Source organism: Salvelinus namaycush, chromosome 12, assembly GCF_016432855.1.
Source record: "Salvelinus namaycush isolate Seneca chromosome 12, SaNama_1.0, whole genome shotgun sequence".
Classification (NCBI taxonomy): domain Eukaryota; kingdom Metazoa; phylum Chordata; class Actinopteri; order Salmoniformes; family Salmonidae; genus Salvelinus; species Salvelinus namaycush.
In genome coordinates, this window is record NC_052318.1 from 40,752,205 (window position 1) to 40,773,462 (window position 21,258).

General features: G+C 42.7%; 2 protein-coding genes across 2 annotated transcripts; one reads left to right on the plus strand and one right to left on the minus strand.

The window, feature by feature from the left end:
* The first annotated feature begins 2,314 nt into the window (after positions 1 to 2,314).
* On the plus strand, positions 2,315 to 3,310 carry LOC120057543 (probable G-protein coupled receptor 34). The gene has a single exon (XM_039006134.1). The coding sequence runs from the start codon at positions 2,315 to 2,317 to the stop codon at positions 3,308 to 3,310; it is 996 nt and encodes a 331-aa protein (XP_038862062.1).
* A 9,728-nt stretch (positions 3,311 to 13,038) lies between these two features.
* Positions 13,039 to 17,183, minus strand: LOC120057544 (V-set and immunoglobulin domain-containing protein 1-like). The gene is made up of 7 exons (XM_039006135.1): positions 17,159 to 17,183; positions 16,822 to 16,985; positions 15,165 to 15,369; positions 13,762 to 13,920; positions 13,537 to 13,653; positions 13,292 to 13,427; positions 13,039 to 13,189 (listed from the first exon to the last, which is right to left on the minus strand). Exons 1-7 carry the CDS (start codon positions 17,181 to 17,183, stop codon positions 13,039 to 13,041), a joined length of 957 nt encoding a protein of 318 aa, XP_038862063.1.
* Between the last annotated feature and the right edge of the window lie 4,075 nt (positions 17,184 to 21,258).

Below are 21,258 nucleotides of genomic sequence, written 5' to 3' on the forward strand. Positions count from 1 at the left end.
AACACGGTGACCTCCATCATTCTTAAATGGAAGAAGTTTGGAACCACCAAGACTCTTCCTAGAGCTGGCCGCCAGGCCAAACTGAGCAATCGGGGGAGAAGGGCCTTGGTAAGGGAGGTGAGCAAGAACCCGATAGTCATTCTGACAGTGCTCCAGAGTTCCTCTGTGAAGATGAAAGAACCTTCCAGAAGGACCACCATCTATAGAGCACCATGAGAAACAATAATCTCTGGTCTGATGAAACCAAGATTGAACTCTTTGGCCTGAATGCCAAGTATCACATCTGAAGGAAACCTGGTACCATTCCTTCGTAAAATATGGTGGTGGCAGCATCATGTTGTGGGGATGTTTTTCAACGGCAAGGATTGGGAAACTAGTCAGGATCGAGAGAAAGATGAACGGAGCAAAGTACAGAGAGATCTTTGATGATCTGCTCCAGAGCTCACAGGACCTCAGACTGGGGCGAAGGTTCACCTTCCAACAGGACAACGACCTTAAGCACACAGCCAAGACAACGCAGGAGTGGCTTCGGGACAAGTCTCTGAATGTTCGTGAGTGGCCCAGCCAGAACCCGGACTTGAACCCGATCAAACATCTCTGGAGAGACCTGAAAATAACTGTGCAGCGACGCTCCCCATCCAACCTGACAAAGCTTGAGAGGAACTGCAGAAAAGAATGTGAGAAACTCTCCAAATACAGGTGTGCCGAGCTTGTAGTGTCATACCCAAGAAGACTCTAGGCTGTAATCGCTGCCAAAGGTGCTTAAATTAACAAAGTACTAAAAAAAGGGTCTGAATACTTATATAAATCTTTTTATTTGTGATGAATTTGCAAAATTGTCTGAAAACCTGTTTTTGCTTCGTCGTTATAGGGTATTGTATTGATGAGAGAAAAAAACGATTTAATCAATTTTAGAACAAGGCTGTAATGTAACAAAATGTGGAAAAAGTGAAGGGGTCTGAATACTTTCCTAATGCCCTGTAGATTGAATACAACACCTCCACTTGTGTTCTTGCTAATTAAAACTCAGAGAGTGGATGGAATGGGAGTGGTTGTCTCCATAGGACTCCATAAGTGCACATAGCAGTTAACTGCAAATAGTTTTTAATGACGAACCAGATAAATTATACATATTTTTTGGTCATGAAAGGATAATAAACCTTCATCATTCATTATGTCCGAAAGTTTATGAATTCCTTGTTCAGGCCATTGTTTAAAAATAATAGGTATCCAGGTCTGTATTGAGTGGGCGGTGATTGGTCCAAACTGAGTACGGAAAAACTTAGGAGATAAGGCAGAGAATAGTACATATTGCAATGTAAATGGTGCCACTATATTTTCTTCTAGATCCAACAAAGGAAGACATTTATCTTGATAAAACCATTTCTTAAATGGGCGGAGCACTAGAGACAAAGCATATAACCTGAAGTTGAGTAAACCTAGACCCCCAAGACCTTTGGGTTGCTGGAGTGTGGTAATTTTAATTCTGTGACGTTTCCCTTTCCATATAAAATTCAAGACTGAACTTTGAATCTTTTCCCAGTACCCTAATGGCGTGGGCAAATTAAAAGTAATGCAATAAGTAATCATCTATTTTTCCAAAAGTATCTGTAATCTGATTACAATATTTATTGTCTTCACAACGCTTGTTTGTACTCCATAGACCCAGGAGCAGTATATCATAACCTCATATAGTCCCCAAAACAATGAAGTCAAGACAATGTTGGTTTTTCTTCAAATATTACTCATCCTCATCTATCTAGAGATCAATGTCATGACAGGGCCCTCAGAACTGTCTGTCTCATTTTCCCTTCGCTGAAAGCTTTGCGATTGAGGAAGCAACATAAGCTGTCTTAACAGGGATGATTTGATGGTTGACTCACGTCACATCTCAGTATTTCCTTGATGGGACTTGCTTCTGTCAAAAGCACTGCTCATGCACAGGAACTCATTCATTTCAGTCTGAGACTGAGAGTGGAGCAGAGGGCAGGAGCAGCTACCCATGTAAGTTCTTGTTTTCTGGTTGTAATAACATGGCTTGATGATAGTTTATTTCAGACTTCAATCAACACAGCATAATATAACAAATATCGCAACTTTCATACATTTTGTTTATTTGATTTGATTATACTTTTTCTTGCATTGAAAGAAAACAATTGTATGCATGGTGTTTATAAAACACTGTCTTTGAAATATATGGGTTTTAATTAAACTTTTGCCTTTCTTTAGCTGATTGATCAGCATGTGTCGTCCATGTGATTCAGCTTGTGTCTCGGCCTTTGGGACTAGATTGAATACCACCGTTAGTGGGACGATGATGGAACTAGGAGTAAACACCAGTGGGGTTGATGTAAACGGCAACTGTGAGATCCATGACGGCATCCTGTCTCCTGCCTTACCCATTCTCTACTCAATAATCTGCTTCTTCGGCCTGGTCAGCAACACCATGACCATATTTGTGTTCTTCCTGAGGAAGCACTCCGACTCGTCCATGGCTGTGTACATGAGACACCTGGCCATAGCTGACTTCCTGTTGGTGCTGTGTCTGCCTATGCGGGTCTATTACCACAACAGCCAGGGCCCCTTCTACATCTGCAAGGTGCTGGGCATCTTCTTCTACGTCAACATGTATGCCAGCATCCTGTTCCTCAGCCTGATCAGTCTGGATCGCTACCTGAAGATCATCAAGCCTGTGTGGGTCCTGAGAATCCACAGGGTGCGGTGGAGCCACCGGGCGTCCTTCTCGGTTTGGGCAAGCCTGGTCCTGGGCATGTCTCTGTTCTTCCTCAGGAATGACAGGCAGCAACCCTGTGACATGATCTGCTTCCACTTCCACCATAAAGGTCTCCTGGGGGGCCTGGCCAACCTCACCATGGTGGCCTTCTTCTGTGCCACCTTCATCCTCGTCCTCTGCTTCTACGCCAGCATAACCACCAAGGTGAGGACCATGTCCTTAGGGAACCAGGACCCCAAGGCCCAGCGGAGGAAGAGCAGGGTGGTCCGGAAGACTTTTGTGGTGCCGGTGATCTTCACACTGTGCTTCCTGCCATACCACCTGGTGCGAGTGCCCTACGTGCTGGCCCAAATGGATCTGATTCAGGCCCTGGACAGTAAGCAGATTCTTCACATCCTCAATGAGCTCACTCTGCTCCTGTCTTCCCTCAACAGCTGTCTGGACCCCATAATCTACTACTTCCTGTCCTGCACCTATAGGAGGACCATCCTCTGTGCCCTGCAAGGACAGTTCAAGACCATGTATGCTGTTACCAGTAGACACATCATTATTAATCAATCTATTACAGAGATATAGAGCTATCTAAGGCAGGGAGTTTTTAACATTTTGCACAATGGGGTTAGAAATCTATTTAGATTAGTAACTGAGAAATGATGTATAATAATGGACAATACATGTTAATACTGTTGATACTATTGACTCTATAAAATAAAGTATAGAAGGGTATTATTGAATGTACATTATGAAAGATGAATATATATATGAACTATTTTTATCAAGTTCTTACTGGACTTTGTAGATATAATTGTTGGTCCAGTAAGAATGGTGTTTGTATGAGTATTTGTACAGTCTGCGAGTATATTACTCACCCTTATGGTGACCTTAGGTTGTCATTGTTAAAAGGGCATTATAAACCGGGTGGTTCGAGCCCTGGATGCTGATTGGCTGAAAGCCGTGGTATACCACGGATATGTCCCCCAAAAAGTTTTATTGTCACAAAACTTCTGTTGTCTGAAAACGTATTAATTCAATGAAGTACTAACAAAAGCTGTAATGGCCATGTTGTGTCAGTCTTGTACACTTTTTAAAATATATTTTTCTGCCATGAGATCAATAAATGTATATTTCCACACAATAGAGAGCCTTGAAGTTTATTTATGTGAATATTTGCCTTTTACAGTTGCATAAGTTCACTAAAGATACTGATTAATTAAGTTCACCAAAGTTAATTTCTTTTGATGTTCATGATGTCACGCCCTGGCCTTAGTATTCTTTGTTTTCTTTATTATTTTAGTTAGGTCAGGGTGTGACATGGGGAATGTTTGTGTTTTTGTCTTGTCTTGGGTGGTTATATGGTAAAGGGGGTGTTGGGTTTAGTGTATGGGGTTGTGTTTAGTAAATGTGTCTAGGTATGTCTATGGTTGCCTGAGTGGTTCTCAATCAGAGACAGCTGTCTTTCATTTGTCTCTGATTGGGAGCCATATTTAAGGCAGCCATAGGTATTATGCGTTTGTGGGTAATTGTCTATGTTTAACGTTTGTAGCTTGTGTATGCACTTACGTTTGTAGCTTCACGGTCGTTTGTTGTTTTGTTTTGTAAAAGTGTTCGTTTTTCGTGTTTCGTCTTCTCTAAATAAAAGAAGATGTATTTTTCACACGCTGCGCCTTGGTCCACTCATTATCCTCAAGACGATCGTGACAGAATTACCCACCAAACCGGGACCAAGCAGCGTGTTAAGCAGCAGCAGGAGCAGCGCATAAAGGATTCTTGGACTTGGGAGGAGATACTGGAAGGTAAGGGACCTTGGGCTCAACCGGGAGAATATCGCCTCCCTCGTGAAGAGCTGGAGGCAGCTAAAGCCGAGAGGAGGCGATATGAGGAAGCAGCACGGAAGCAAGGCTGGAAGCCCGAGAGTCAAACCCAAAAATTTCTTGGGGGGGGGGGCTACAAGGGAGTGTGGCGAAGTCAGGTAGGAGACCTGCGCCAACTCCCCGAGCTTACCGTGGAGCGCGAAAGTACGGGCAGACACCGTGTTATGCCGTAGAGCGCACGGTGTCTCCTGTACGTGTGCATAGCCCGGTGCGGGTTATTCCACCTCCCCGCACTGGCAGGGCGAGATTGAGTATTGAGCCGGATGTCATGAAGCCGGCCCAACGCATCTGGCCTCCAGTGCGTCTCCTCGGGCCGGCATACATGGCACCAGCCTTACGCATGGTGTCCCCGGTTCGCCTACACAGCCCAGTGCGGGTTATTCCACCTCCCCGCACTGGTCGGGCTACGGGGAGCATACAACCAGGTAAGGTTGGGCAGGCTCAGTGCTCAAGGGAGCCAGTACGCCTGCACGGTCCGGTATTTCCGGCGCCACCTCCCCGCCCCAGCCCAGTACCACCAGTGCCTACACCACGCACCAGGCTTCCAGTGTGTCTCCAGAGCCCTGTTCCTCCTCCACGCACTCGCCCTATGGTGCGTGTCTCCAGCCCGGTACCACCAGTTCCGGCACCACGCACCAAGCCTCCTGTGCGTCTCCAGAGTCCTGTGCGTCCTGTTGCTGCTCCCCGCACTAGCCCTGAGATGCGTGTCCCCAGCCCGGTACCACCAGTTCCGGCACCACGCACTAGGCCTAATGTGCGTCTCCAGGGTCCAGTATGCCCTGTTCCTTCTCCCCGCACTAGCCTTCAGGTGCGTGTCCCCAGCCCGGTACCACCAGTTCCGGTACCACGCACCAGGCCTACTGTGCGCCTCAGCAGGTCAGAGTCGGCCGTCTGCCCAACGCCGCCTGCACTGCTCGTCTGCCCAGCGCCGTCTGAGCCGCCTGCCTGCCCAGCGCCGTCTGAGCCATCCGTCTGCCCAGCGCCGTCTGAGCCATCCGTCTGCCCAGCGCCGTCTGAGCCATCCGTCTGCCCAGCGCCGTCTGAGCCATCCGTCTGTCCCGAGCCATCTGAGCCGCCCGTCTGTCCCGAGGCATCAGAGCCGTTCGTCAGCCAGGATCCGCCAGAGCCGCCAGTCAGCCAGGATCCGCCAGAGCCGCCAGTCAGCCAGGATCCGCCAGAGCCGCCAGTCAGCCAGGATCCGCCAGAGCCGCCAGTCAGCCAGGATCCGCCAGAGCCGCCAGTCAGCCAGGATCCGCCAGAGCCGCCAGCCAGCCATGAGCAGCCAGAGTCGCCAGCCAGCCAGGATCTACCAGAGACACCAAAGCTGGTATTGACAATGGTGGAGTGGGGGTCACGTCCCGCACCCGAGCCGCCGCCATAGGAAGGCCCACCCCGGACCCTCCCCTTCTGTGTTAGGTTTTGCGGCCGGAGTCCGCACCTTTGGGGGGGGGGGTACTGTCACGCCCTGGCCTTAGTATTCTTTGTTTTCTTTATTATTTTAGTTAGGTCAGGGTGTGACATGGGGAATGTTTGTGTTTTTGTCTTGTCTTGGGTGGTTATATGGTAAAGGGGGTGTTGGGTTTAGTAAATGTGTCTAGGTATGTCTATGGTTGCCTGAGTGGTTCTCAATCAGAGACAGCTGTCTTTCATTTGTCTCTGATTGGGAGCCATATTTAAGGCAGCCATAGGCATTATGCGTTTGTGGGTAATTGTCTATGTTTAACGTTTGTAGCTTGTGTATGCACTTACGTTTGTAGCTTCACGGTCGTTTGTTGTTTTGTTTTGTAAAAGTGTTCGTTTTTCGTGTTTCGACTTCTCTAAATAAAAGAAGATGTATTTTTCACACGCTGCGCCTTGGTCCACTCATTATCCTCAAGACGATCATGACACATGAGGGATTATCTCCTCAGATAACACTGATCCTTTCATTATTATTTTCTTGCTTTCAAAACATTTCTATTAAATGTATATTAAATGATAATAGAGTACTGATCAATTTAAGTAAGCATGTGAGTAGTATGTATAGTAGAGGCAGTATATTATCAAACTTTTAAGTAGTCTAATCCAATCACTGTCAGGATTCACTCAGTTATTCAGTAATTTATCAAATAAATGATGGGTTGAATTATTTAGTTTTATCACCTACTGCACAAAAACAGGCTGGGCTTCGACTGACAGCATAGATTGATCACAGAGGAGCGGAGGAGCAGAGGAAAGAGGGATATATACCTGTTGTTCAAAGCCAGACGCTCACTTTGATGATATCACTGTCTCTGGTGGATGATCAGCAGCCTTTCATTAAAGAGAACAAAGCCATTTCCAGTCTTTATCTTGGATAAATACTGTTTGGTGCATATTTAGGCTATTTGCATTTGGATGAGTTGACCTTGCAGTACAATACCTGAAGTAACAATGTCCATAGCTGACAAACATATTTTTTGTCATTTGTATAATAGAATGTAAATGATCCTTTGTCTGACATTTCTAACCGATTCTTATCCTTTTTAATCAAGGCAGTGCACAGACCTTTCAGGGGGCAGGTGCTCAAAATAAAAATACTTTCATAATTCATATCTTGATATTCCTAAAATATCAACTGCCTCTGTAGCGATGTATTTTTATTTTTAAGAAAAGGGCCATTTATTTGTACCAGAACACACTCATTACAAATTGTAAGCCTCCTAAAGACATGATTGACAGGGGAAAGAGGGTGGGCTTTCAGCTTGTCATTGTTGATAATTGATGTTAATCTGCTAGTTAGCTAGCTTGATTTTAATTTTTTTTGTACTGATTGTAATTTATCCTCCATGTTCTTAAATTCTTAAATAATAACTTTATAATGTAATACTCATAGTCTTCTAACTCATGATATATGGCTGGCTGGCAAGTGGCTTGTATTGATATTTTAGTATTATGGTGGTCAGCGCCAGTAGACTACCTGTGTTGCTGCTGCCCTGACACATGGTGCAACTCGCGGACTGAAGAAGGGATGGACTGAAGAAGGCATGGAGTTGAGTTAGAGGGTCCTTGATGAAGACGCTCCTCTATCTTTCTGCCTCTCTCTGCTGTGTGTATTAGCCAACCAGACCAGGTATTGATGATGCTATTAATCTAGTGTTATCAAGTGTTAATAAAATATTATGCTGATGTGGCAGTACTGCTGATATTTAAACTAGGTAGCTGGCTAGTTGCAAAGGGTCGGAAACTTTCCGGTAAATTTCCGTATATTTTCCAAAAATTTTTCATGGTAAGTTAAGCCTGGGAATTTTGGGAATTTTGCTTAAATTCATCAAAAAAGTTAGCTTATAACAGTGAACCTTTTTTTGTGGGATACACATAAGGCAATTCTAGGTCTGTGGCATATTTTGGTTAAACTATCCTCAATTCAATGGAATTGCAACCCTCTGCATGCACAGTACATTCTTCCATCACATGGGCAGCTGATTCTCAAGATCTTGCACACTAATGAGATGCTGTTGAGCCCACACTACTACACTGTCTGAGCCAAGGACTACATGCTTTCTGGTAAGTTTTGATTACAATACTGGGTGGGGTGAATATATTTTATATGACATACATTATTTCTTTGTTAACTAGTAAATAGTAGCCTACAGCAAAGTGTGTTTAAATAATTTATAACTTGTTAACAATTTCTGCTAGTTAGTTTATGCTACCATGTGGGTTTTAGCTTGCTTGAGCCTGCTAAGTGAGAAGTGTTAATTCACCTGTTTCCATACATGTTTCATTTAAAAATATATATCTTACAAAGGAGTTGTTTATTCTAACTGCTTAACTATTTATCTGTACATAGATTGTATTCGTTTTTTTTACTCATTTTTTTCTAACCTTTACAGGAAAATGCCACGGGCACTATCTGATGTGTGGAGACATTTCACTGCAGCTAATGTAGAAGGAAAGCTGTGTACATTTGCAAATACTGTGCCAAATCATATGTGAAGAATGGAACAAAGATGCAGAATCATCTGGCCAAGTGCATTAAGTTCCCTCAGCGCTCACAACAAGCAACCTCTGACAAAAGTCCCTCTACTTCTATTCGAGGTGAAAATTATGAATCAGACACCTTATCGATAGCAACAGCTCACGGTCCTCCTGGAATTAGACGTTTTTTGACTCAATGGAGGAACGTAGTCAGAGAAATGCTGATGAATGTCTTGCTCGAGCTGTGTATGCAACTGGTTCACCTCTGATGCTCACAGGCAATGTGTATTGGAAGATATTTCTGAATGTTCTTCACCCAGCATACACCCCTCCAACCAGACATGCTTTATCTACTAATTTGCTGGATGCAGAGTTCAACAGAGTTCAAGTGAAGGTCAAGAAAATCATAGAGAAAGCAGACTGTATTGTAATCATCTCTGATGGGTAGTCAAATGTTCGTGGGCAAGGAAAAATTAACTACATCATCTCCACCCCTCAAACCAGTATTCTGCAAGAGCACAGACAGAAGAGATGACAGTCAAACCGGTCTCTACATTGTAGATGCGCTGAAGGCAGTCATCAATGACCTTCGACCACATAAGGTATCTGCACTGGTGACAGACAATGCTGCGAACATGAAGGCTGCTTGGTCTAAAGTGGAGGAGTCCTACCCTCACATCACACCCATTGGCTGTGCTGCTCATGCATTGAATCTGCTCCTCAAGGACATCATGGCACTGAAAACAATGGATATAGTCTACAAGAGAGCCAAGGAAATGGTTAGGTATGTGAAGGGTCATCAAGGTATAGCAGCAATCTACCTCACCAAGCAAAGTGAGAAGAATAAGAGCACCACATTGAAGCTGCCCAGCAACACCCGTTGGGGTGGTGTTGTCATCATGTTTGACATGGAGAGGAAGGAGTCTCTCCAAGAAATGGCCATATCACAGTCTGTCGATATGGACAGCCCCATCAAGAGGATCCTCCTGGATGATGTATTTTGGGAGAGAGTGGTAAGCAGCTTGAAACTCCTGAAGCCTGTAGCAGTAGCCATTGCACGGATTGAGGGAGACAATTCCATCCTGTCTGATGTTCAGACTCTGCTTTCAGATGTAAGAGAAGAAATCCGTACTGCCCTGCCCACTTCACTGTTGCTCCAAGCAGAGGAAACTACAGTTCTGAAATACTTCAAAAAGTGTGAAGATTTCTGCCTGAAGCCCAACGTACATGTTGGACCCCAAGTATGCTGGCAAGAGCATCCTGTCTGGTGCAGAGATCAACGAGGTCTATGGTGTCATCACTACCCTGTCTCCCCACCTTGGCCTGGATGAGGGCAAGGTTTTTGGCAGTCTGGCGAAGTACACTTCCAAGCAAGGGCTTTGGGATGGAGATGCAATAAGGCAGTCGTGCCAACATAGGACTGAGGCTCTTTCCCCTGTTGCCTCCCTCATCCTTCAAATCTCACCATCATCAGCCGCCTCAGAGCGCATCTGGTCCTTGGTTGGGAACACACACACCAAAGCACGCAACAGGCTGACCAATACAAGGGTGGAAAATTGGTGGCCATCCGGGCAAATTTGAGGCTTTTTGAGCCTGACAACGAGCCATCCTCAACAAGGTTGGAAAGTGACAGTGAAGATGAGGCCTCAGAGTCTGATTTTAAAGAGGTGGACATTGAGGAGGTGCAGGGAGAAGACATGGAAGCCTGAGAGGAACCAAAGCTTTAGTTTCTAGACTTTCATTTTATGTTGAAAATGTTTTTGGGAGATGCGATGGATCATTGGGAATCATTCAATATTCCCTTTCTTTTGTTGTTCAGTGAAATCATCCCATGTGAAGAGTCAACTCATTTAATTAAAGTTCAATTCGTAACAAATATATATATTTATTTTTCTATTGGAAGGATTTAATTATTTGCAATTATGTCTACTTATGATAAGGTAAAAGGTTTATGGTTCTGTCTCCATATGATATGGTAATTATATCCAATGCAAAAAACATCTACATTTAAATGGTATTAATATTAATTTGCATATATTTCCATTAATTCCCTTATATTCCCATTAATTCCCATATTTTCCCGTTAATTCCCATGGAAAGTTTCCACCTCTGAATATTCCCCAAAATGTGCAACCCTAGTGGAGGGTGGCGGGGCATTGTGATCAGAACGATGACAAAAACTGTATACAAAAAACATACAGTGCCTTCAGAAAGTATTCATACCCCTTGACTCTTTCACCCATCAGACTATCCTCAATTTAAACTTGTATTTACTAATATGTTGTTACAGCCTGATTTCAACATTTATTAAATGTATTATTTTTCTCACCCATCAAGACACAATACCGCATAATGACAAAGTGAAAACATGTTTTTAGACATTTCTGCAAATTTATTGAAAATTAAATATCTTTACATAAGTATTCACACCTCTCACACCCCTCAAAATTCTTCAAGCTCTGTCAAATGGTTGTTTATCATCGCTAGACAACCATTCTCAGGTCTTGCCATAGATTTTCAAGTAGATTTAAGTCAAAACTACCTCGGCCACTCAGGAACATTCACTGTCTTGGTAAGCAACTCCAATGTAGAGTTGGCCTTGTATTTTAGGTTATTGTCCTGCTGAAAGGTCAACTCATCTCCCAGTGTCTGGTGGAAAGCAGACTGAACCAGGTTTTCCTCTAGGATTTTGCCTGTGCTTAACTCCATTACGTTTCTTTTTTATCCTGAAAAACTCCCCAGTCCTTAACAATTACAAGCATACCCATAACACAGCGCTGCAACTTTGGTTTTAGATGGTTTTTTTTTTATCCAGTCGGATAAACACTCCAAACCACCTACCCAACGCTCGGAGGAGTCCGCATGGTCCTAAAGCACACCATTGCCTCAATTCATATCACATTCCAATGATAAAACTGGGGGGGGGGGACAAAAATGACACGTCCCCCCGTCCCCAGTGAAAGTTGCATCCCTGCCATAACATGATGCAGCCACCACTATGCTTGAAAATATGAAAAGTGATACTCAATTATGTGTTGTATTGGATTTGCCCCAAACAATGCTTTGCTTTCAGCATTTGAAAACCTCCTTGGTCTTTATAGTTGAATCTGTGCTTGAAATTCACTGCTCGACTGAAGGACCTTACAGATAATTGTATGTGTGGGGTACAGAGATAAGGCAGTCATTCAAAATCATTTAAAACTATATTATTGCACACAGAGCGAGTCCATGCAACTTATTATGTGACTTGTTAAGCACATTTTTACTCCTGAACTTATTTAGGCTTGCCATAACAAAGGGGTTGAATACTTATTGATTCAATACATTTCAGCTTTTCATTTTGTATTAATTTGTAAAAATTCCCTAAAACATCATTGCACTTTGACATTATGGGGTATTGTGTGTGACCCAACCCAGTGACCCAACAACAATCTCAATTTAATCAATTTTAAATTCAGGCTGTAACACAACAAAATGTGGAAAAAGTTAAGGGGTGTGAATAGTTTCTGAACGCACTGTATATATACTACCACCCGAAAGGGCACTTGGCGAGTGGGAGGGCAAAGGGGCAGGTGCCCCTTTAACAAAAATGTATCTTATCTGTGCATGTATCTGGCTCTAATGTCAGTTAATTTTCCTGTGATTTTCCAGTTCTGGCCTTTCAGCTCCCCCTACTGGTCATTAATACTGTCTTTGAATCAGTATGTGGCATAATATTTGACAACAATGTTTTTTCTTTCTGTTCGGGCCAATTTTCTGGAGTATCCATCTGTCCGCACCATAGACTTAAAGGTCCACACTCCTCTGTTTTCATGCATATATGAATCATGACTGTGGGATCAGATGGACTCTGTACTCACACAGCTCTCTCCCTCTCCTGATAATGAAAAAGGTGAAGGATTAACAGAACATTAACACAGAGCTATATTCTAATCTTTTATACCATTCTTTTTCTCCATGGGCTCATTCTTAGAAATGTATTTCTTGGAGACAGCAGCGAGGTGTTAAGGTCAAGTGGTAGAGGCCACCTCTGATTGGCTGTGCTACTCTCATGTTGCTCTCCTCAGGTTGCCTGGAAAGGCCACAGGGAGTCATCACAGTCATTTCAGACCAAACATATTAGAGCTCTCCTCAGGATTTACCCCATGTCATTCCAGACCATGTGTATATCAACATTAGTAATGAAACGCTTGTCTCAGTTATGCAAAATTACATTTGTATTTTATTGGTTAGATTGTCACAATGAATATGAAATGGGAATAAACATTTTGTCAGGGAATGGGTGGATTACCACATTAATCAGGGTGTAGAGTGATTAGCATTTTTTTGGGGTGTGTGAAATCAAGACAATTGGAATTCCTTATATCACATAAAACAAACATGAACCATTACTTAAATTGTGAATAAAAAAAAACATTATACAAAAACACAAACTCCAGTGGAGTATTGTTTTTCAGAGTAGTGAGGTCACCCCAGACGTGTGTCAGGCCTCTCCTAAGCTTCGGCCTTCTCTCCGTCAGCGTCAGAATGGACGTGGCTGTTTGTTGCCATGGGAACCCCTCCGGAGGTCACATAGGCTTGATGGCCACTCCCCCTGGTAGGGACGCCTTCATATGCCACTGTGGCCGAACTCTTAGGGATGGCTCTGGCGGGGGAAAGGGAAACTGTAGGTAAAACACTGCACCACACATTTTAATTGTATTATTGTGAATGCGTTAAAAGTGCAGCACAAATCATAATCACTCACTGCATCTCTGTTGCCTTTGAAGCCTTGTATTTCTGCTTCTTCATGGAGTGTGTCATGTACCAGATAATAAGGATAATAAGGACAGCTCCAAGAAGTGCTCCAATGACTGCACCAGCAATGGCCCCGTCTCTTAACTCTGTTAATGGTGGGATATTGGTAAGATGAATTACAGCAGTGTGTTTAAAGATTATATAGCCACATTCAATAAAAGTAAAAACAACAGCATACATATATATTACCCATACCATGGTTGAGCTCCACAGTGCAAGTAGCAGATCCTACAGCGTTAGAGGCACTGCAACAATACTCTCCAAACTCAAACTGGGATATGTTTCTGAAATACAAGGATCCTATTTTCGGATCTGAAAAGAAAGAGAAAGAACACAAGTCTAGCAAAAGCATTCTAATGAATCAGAGAACAACAGAGTGATGGGGAATGTGTGTTACAGAGGAACAGTATGGCAACCCACCAGTGTTCCCCATTACAGGTGTCTTGGTCTTGTCCTGATCCACTCTGATCCAGGTATAGGTGGGGGTGGGGCTTCCCCGCTCACTGTGGCAGGTGAGGGTAACCAGGTGACCAGACTCCACATCACCATGGACAGCACAGAAGGGCACAGATGGCCTCTCTTACAGACCATGTAATAGAGAGAGAGAGAGCAAGAGTTAAGCTTACGTAATATGCTGCAAGCTGGACCCAGTTGATCCAACTACCGGCAATCAGAGAAAGTGCCCAAAGGGTATAGCCAAGTTAGACATAATAGTCAACACTTTGCCCTGGACCAGTAGCTAGCTATTTAAAATAATGACTTTATTATTCCCGTGGGGACATTTTGGTTGCGACTCTATTCATAGATAAAAAATATTATGAAACATAGACAAAGAACATATGCAATAAGTACAGGTAAAAAAGGGCAGTTCATGAGCGATCAATGATGAATCTGTACATTATACACTATACACAGCAGAACACTCTGTCAACTACAAATTCAACTGAGGCCAGCGCGCTGGTCCTACTTGGGGTTTTTAACACTCAGGATTTGGTCTAGTACTAGGTACCGTTGACGTTGGAATGCAGAACACTGAATGCCAGGGCTTGATACGAGTCGTTACAGTGATACTTTCATACATGAGCAGTCTAGTAAAGACGATGTCATCGCCCTGAGTGTCTCTTATGCTTTGCAATGGTGACAAAGGTGGCATTGTACTGTACACAATGATACTGGCAGGGTTTACGGTGACTAAAATGAAGAATTTATACAACAGACATGACCAATTAAGACGATGATATATTTGTAAGATGAGCAGCCATTGGTACAATCAAATGTGTATGTAAACACAGCATGAAAAATAAAAGGCCAAGACCATTTCCATGGTAGGACTGAATACCGTGTATTACCTTCACCATAATGCTTCACTACAACCTCTCTGCTTTATCGAACTGGGAATCATTCATTTCATCTAAAATAGTCATGTGTCTCTCCAGTCTATTCCTGAGGAGTACGAGACATGTCGGAAGGCGGTCTTGTACTCCTGTGTTCCTGTTCTAATTTCTGACACTGACAATGAAGATACTAGTCTGCTCCAGTTCCCATGGAAACTACTGTGGACACTGAGGCCTGCAAGGTTGGCCCTGGTAACTCTGTGGATGAGTGGAATCACAGAAGGCACGTAATTCAACGATCACCAAACTCAGACTAGGAAAAACAGTGTAACTATTTCATAGATCTGCTCGCGTGTTGTGGTGACACTGAAATAGGAAGAAGATTTACGTTACTATTCAATTTATTAAATGTGACATCATTGTATTCATTTATGAAGTAAACCATGACTAATTTCAAAGCATTTGACCAAATGTAAAAACAGAACTTACCAAGAACGTTGACAATGATAGTGGCCTCAGTCTTCCCATTGACATCAGGGAAGTTGTGGACTTCGCAGGTGTAGGCCCCTGCATCTGACACTTGCATGTTGCTTATTGTTATTGAGGCATTGCTAGTAGTTGGATAGGTGGGAGCCTTCAACCTGCCTTCATACGGTTTAGAAATAACATCCTCTCCTGACTGAGAGTAATACACCTAGAAAGTAACAGCAAGAATGTCTTATAGCTTACAGAAAAACAACCACTGGACAACCAACAGACTTCGTGCTGATATTTCAGAGACCTACTCATTCTACAGAAGAAAGTTACAATATGTCTGTCACGCCCTGACCTTAGAGATCCTTTTAATTCTCTATTTGGTTAGGTCAGGGTGTGACTAGGGTGGGCAATCTAGTTTTCCTATTTCTTTGTTTGGCCTGGTATGGTTCCCAATCAGAAGCAGCTGTCTATCGTTGTCTCTGATTGGGGATCATACTTAGGCAGCCTTTTTTCCCACCTTAGTTTGTGGGATCTTGATTTTGTATAGTTGCTGTGTAGCATGCAGAACTTTACGTTCGTTTTGTATTGTGTTGTTTTTCGGTGTTCATTTAAACGAAAGTAAGATGTTTGCCTACCACGCTGCACCTTGGTCTCCTCATTCAAACGACGAAAGTAACAATGGCAGAAAAGTTGGAGCAACCCCAAGTGTTAGTGACTGTGTGACGTGAGAATTCTGAGGTCTGAGGTTTTGCTCTACTGTAACACTGCCTCTGGTAAGAGGGCAGGGAGCCACTTGTGCTCTGGTGACTGTGCTTTTTTTTTGTCGTTCCAAGGTGTGTCACAAAATGGGCGCTCAAGAGCAACCACCATATTGAATAGTACCTGCCTTGGCTTTTCTGAAAATACTGAAGCACAGCAATCAAGACTGACGTACTGAAGCACAACAATCAAGACTGACGTACTGAAGCACAACAATCAAGACGATGTACTGTTTGTGATTTAGGGGAGGTCCAGAATGAATTGCACTTTTTATTTTATTGTACTTTATATGATGATTTGAGAGCTATACTGTTTGATAAAATATTGAAAATATAACAGGAACTGTTCTGAATTAGAAAAACTTGAATGGTTATTTAGGAAAGAAGTATTCCTGGTTTCAAATTGTATCTCCAGCTTGGAAGACAAGATCAGTTGTATATTTGAAATGTTTTTGTTTTGTTCTCTCAATAGTTTTTCACTGCTGTATGAACGTATGTTTATATACTGTTTATGTATGTGTGCACATACAGACATAATGATTTTATTTTGCTACAGAAAATACAATGTCTTATATGCCCATGTGGGCATCCAGAAGATGCATGACACTGTAATAATAAAACAAATCAAATCATCGATCCTTGTGGGACCTCATGCTATCCAACAGCATGCCCATCTACTGCAATGACTCTCCTGAACTTCCATGTATACCTGAAAGCAGTTCGATCACACATTTTCAAATTCAGACGTCTTTGTAAATCCCTGTAAGCACGATAACATTGCCTTTAGCACTCTTGTCCATGAACAGAACAATATCCTTTGGCGCACTAGGTGTGTAAAACGGTCCAGGTGAAATTGAGGACACAGTGTGACCATGTGGCAACATAAGACATAGTAATGTCAGCCTACATACCTGCTGTGGCACAATGGAGGTTTGGGCATCAAAACTCCACTGGATGATGATGTCGCTTGTGTTCTGAACGGTGGTAACAAACGTGCACTGGAGAAGAGCACTTTCACCATTTGTCACGTTCACAAATTTCTCGGGAACCGTCACTGTGATTAAATGCCCACATCCTAGAAAAAAAGAAGAATGTTAAAAAAGCAGAGTATTTTCCTCTGCTTGAACATGATCCTTTAATCTCAAATATGTCACACTCCAATGTGTAAGGCCAAGATATATACAGTAGTTACACAATCCTTCATTACTGTTTTTAAAAAGTATAATACAGGAACATATAGTTACTCACCCATCATGCTGAACAGCAGCGCCATTCTCAGTGTAGGTGACATTTTAAAGGAAATGTTCATGTGTCGTTCAACAAGCCAGTCGAGAGTGTTATCGTAGCACTACCTGGAAAGCCCTCACCTTTCTCAGTCCTTACCTATCAACTAAGGAGTAATGGGCAACGGCCAGGCAGAGTGTACTGTATTAGCCCGTGGTGACACTGTAGTAGTGGTCAGGCTGATTTTGTGCCTGTAGGTATCATGGGGATGTTTGCACAGCCATGTTTTCCATATCACCTAGACTGGGCGGGAACACTGACTGTTATCTTTCAAAATGCGGATTTGCGTTTCCAAATTATTATTATTTGTTCATACTTCAATGTTTAGACTTACAGGCAGGCCATGATGTCTGTGCTAAAGAATATATAACACAATTTAATTTATGTTTTTGCACTTTACACCATCAGTTGTACACTATACCTTTTTGATTCTGTCTGTTAACCTTATTCCAGCGGCCCACTATGTATTGACAGTGACTGTTCCAGTAATTCATTATTTAGTATTTGGGCTGATGCTCATCTCTCCCTCTTCTATGCTCTAAATGTACCTTGTAATTCATTCTGGGTCAGGGCTTCTGAAAAAGGAATTAATGTAATGTAATCTCTACTTGGACTTTATCACCTGCCCTGAGGAAGTGTGAGCCAGAGCACTACAATACTCTGCTTATCTTTGGGGAGTTCACTCCCTGGCACTGCCGCTGAGTTATAAAAGCCAGTTTTGCCTGTGTCACTCTGCTCGTGCTAAGTGATCGACACGGCGGTAGGGGGGACAATGAATCACGTATAAGTAATTGTGCATAATTACAATAAAGTGACATAAGAAATGAATGATGTGGAAATGTTGATCAGCAGTGACTAAACTGTCAGAGGGAAAACAGGGAAGGGGGATGTAGAGGGAGATGTGGAGAATGGAGGTGGTGTTGAGGAAGGGGAGTGGGAGGCAATCAAATCATTGGGCACAGAGCTCATATACAGTACCCATCAAAAATTTGGACACACCTACCCAAGGGTTTTTCTTTATTTTTACTACTTCTACATTGTAGAATAATAGTGAAGACATCAAAACTATGAAATAACACATACGGAATCACGTAATAACCAAAAAAGTGTTAAACAAATCAAAACCTATTTTATATTTGAGATTCTTCAAAGTAGCCACCCTTTGCTTGATGACAGCTTTGCACACTCTTGGCACACTCTCAGCTTCGTGAGGTAGTAACCTGCAATGCATTTCGATTAACAGGTGTGCCTTGTTAATTTGTGTAATTTCTTTCCTTCTTAATGTGTTTGAGCCAATCAGTTGTGTTGTGACAAGCTACATGTGGTATACAGAAGATTGCCCTATTTGGTAAAAGACCAAGTCCATATTATGGTAAAAACAACTCAAATAAGCAAAGAGAAATGACAGTCCATCATTACTTTAAGACATGAAGGTCAGTCAATGCGAAAAATGTAAAGAACTTTGAAAGTTTCTTCAAGTGCAGTTGCAAAAACCATCAAGCCCTATGATGAAACTGGCTCTTATGAGGACCGCCACATGAAACGAAGAACCAGAGTTACCTCTGCTGCAGAGGATAAGTTCATTAGAGTTACCAGTTTCAGAAATTGCAGCCCAAATAACTGTTTCACAGAGTTCAAGTAACAGACACATCCCAACATCAACTGTTCAGAGGAGACTGAGTGAATCTGTCACGTTCCTGACCTGTTTTCTGTTAGTTTTTGTATGTGTTAGTTGGTCAGGACGTGAGTTTGGGTGGGCAGTCTATGTTTTCTGTTTCTATGTTGGTTAATGGGTACCTAATATGGCTCTCAATTAGAGGCAGGTGGTTTTCATTTCCTCTGATTGAGAGTCATATTAAGGTAGGTGTTTTCACACTGTTTGTTGTGGGTGGTTGTCTCCTGTGTCAGTGTTTGTTGCACCATACGGGACTGTTTCGTTCGTTCATCGTTTTATGTAGTCATTTTTCCTGTTGTGCGTTCTTCGTGTTTTATGTAAGTTCGTATGTTCAGGTTTGTCTACATTCGTTTTGTTATTTTGTTTATTATCAAGTATAGTTCGTTTTTCGTCTTGTTTGAATAAATATCATGTCATTTCACAACGCTGCAGTTTGGTTCAATCCCTGCTCCTCCTCTTCGGATGAAGAGGAGGAGGAACGCCGTTACAGAATCAGGCCTTCATGGTCGAATTGCTGCAAAGAAACCACTACTAAAGGACACCAATAATAAGAAGAGACTTGCTTGGGTCAAGAAACACGAGCAATGGACATTAGACCGGTGGAAATCTGTCCTTTCGTCTGATGACTCCAAATTTGCGATTTTTGCTTCCAACCGCCATGTCTTTGTGAGACGCAAAGTAGGTGAACGGATGATCTCCTCATGTGTGGTTCCCACCGTGAAGCATGGAGGAGTAAATGGGATGGTGTGGGGGTGCTTTGCTGGTGACACTGTCTGTGATTTATTTCGAATTCAAGGCACACTTAACCAGCATGGCTACCACAGCATTCTGCAGCAATATGCCATCCCATCTGGTTTGCGTTTAGTGGGACTATCATTTGTTTTTCAACAGGACAATGACCCAAAACACACCTCCAGGCTGTGTAAGGGCTATTTGACCAAGGAGAATGATGGAGTGCTGCATCAGATGACCTGGCCTCCATAATCATCAGACCTCAATCAAATTGATAATAATGGCCCTGGAGGAGATGGCTGACAGTTTATGGTCCCGTAACCAATTGTGCTATAAGACAAGGGGTGGCGGTCTATGTGTATTTGTAAACAACAGCTTCTGCACGAAATCTAAGGAAATCTCAAGGTTTTGCTTGCCTGAGGTCGAGAATCTCATGATAAGCTGTAGACCACACTATTTACCAAGAGAGTTTTCATCTATATTCTTCGTAGCTCTCTATTTACCACCACAAACCAATGTTGGCACTAAGACCACACTCAATGAGCTGTATACGGCCGTAAGCAAACAGGAAAACACTCATCCAGAGGCGGTGCTCCTAGTGGCCAGGGACTTTAATGCAGGGAAACTTAAATCCGTTTTACCTAATTTCTACTAGCATGTTAAATGTGCAACCAGAGGGAATAAAACACTGGACCACATTTACTCCACACAGAGATGCATACAAAGCTCTACCTCACCCTCCATTTGGCAAATCTGACCATAACTCTATCCTCCTGATTCCTGCTTACAAGCAAAAATTAAAGCAGGAAGCACCAGTAACTTGGTCAATTAGAAGTGGTCAAACGAAGCAGATGCTAAGCTACAGGACTGTTTTGATAGCACAGAATGGAATATGTTCCGGGATTCTTCCGATGTCATTGAGGAGTACATCACACCAGTTACTGGCTTCATCAATAAGTGCATCGATGAAGTCGTCCCCACAGTGACCATATGGATTACAGGCAACATCAACACTGAGCTAAAGGGTAGAGCTGCCGCTTCAAGGAGTGGGACTCTAACCCGGAAGCTTATAAGAAATCCCGCTATGCCCTCCAACGAACCATCAAACATGCAAAGCATCAATACAGGACTATGATTGAATTGTGCTACACCGGCTCCGACGCTCGTCGGATGTGGCAGGGCTTGCAAACTATTCAAATCAAATCAAATCAAATTGTATTTGTCACATACACATGGTTAGCAGATGTTAATGCGAGTGTAGTGAAATGCTTGTGCTTCTAGTTCCGACAATGCAGTAATAACCAACGAGTAATCTAACCTAACAATTCCACAACTACTACCTTATACACACAAGTGTAAAGGGATAAAGAATATGTACGTAAAGATATATGAATGAGTGATGGTACAGAACAGCATAGGCAAGATGCAGTAGATGGTATCGAGTACAGTATATACATATGAGATGAGTAATGTAGGGTATGTAAACATAAAAGTGGCATAGTTTAAAGTGGCTAGTAATACATGTATTACATAAAGATGGCAAGATGCAGTCAATGATATAGAGTACAGTATATATATATATATACATTATATTAAGTGGCATTGTTTAAAGTGGCTAGTGATACATTTTTGATCAATTCCTATCAATTTCCATTAT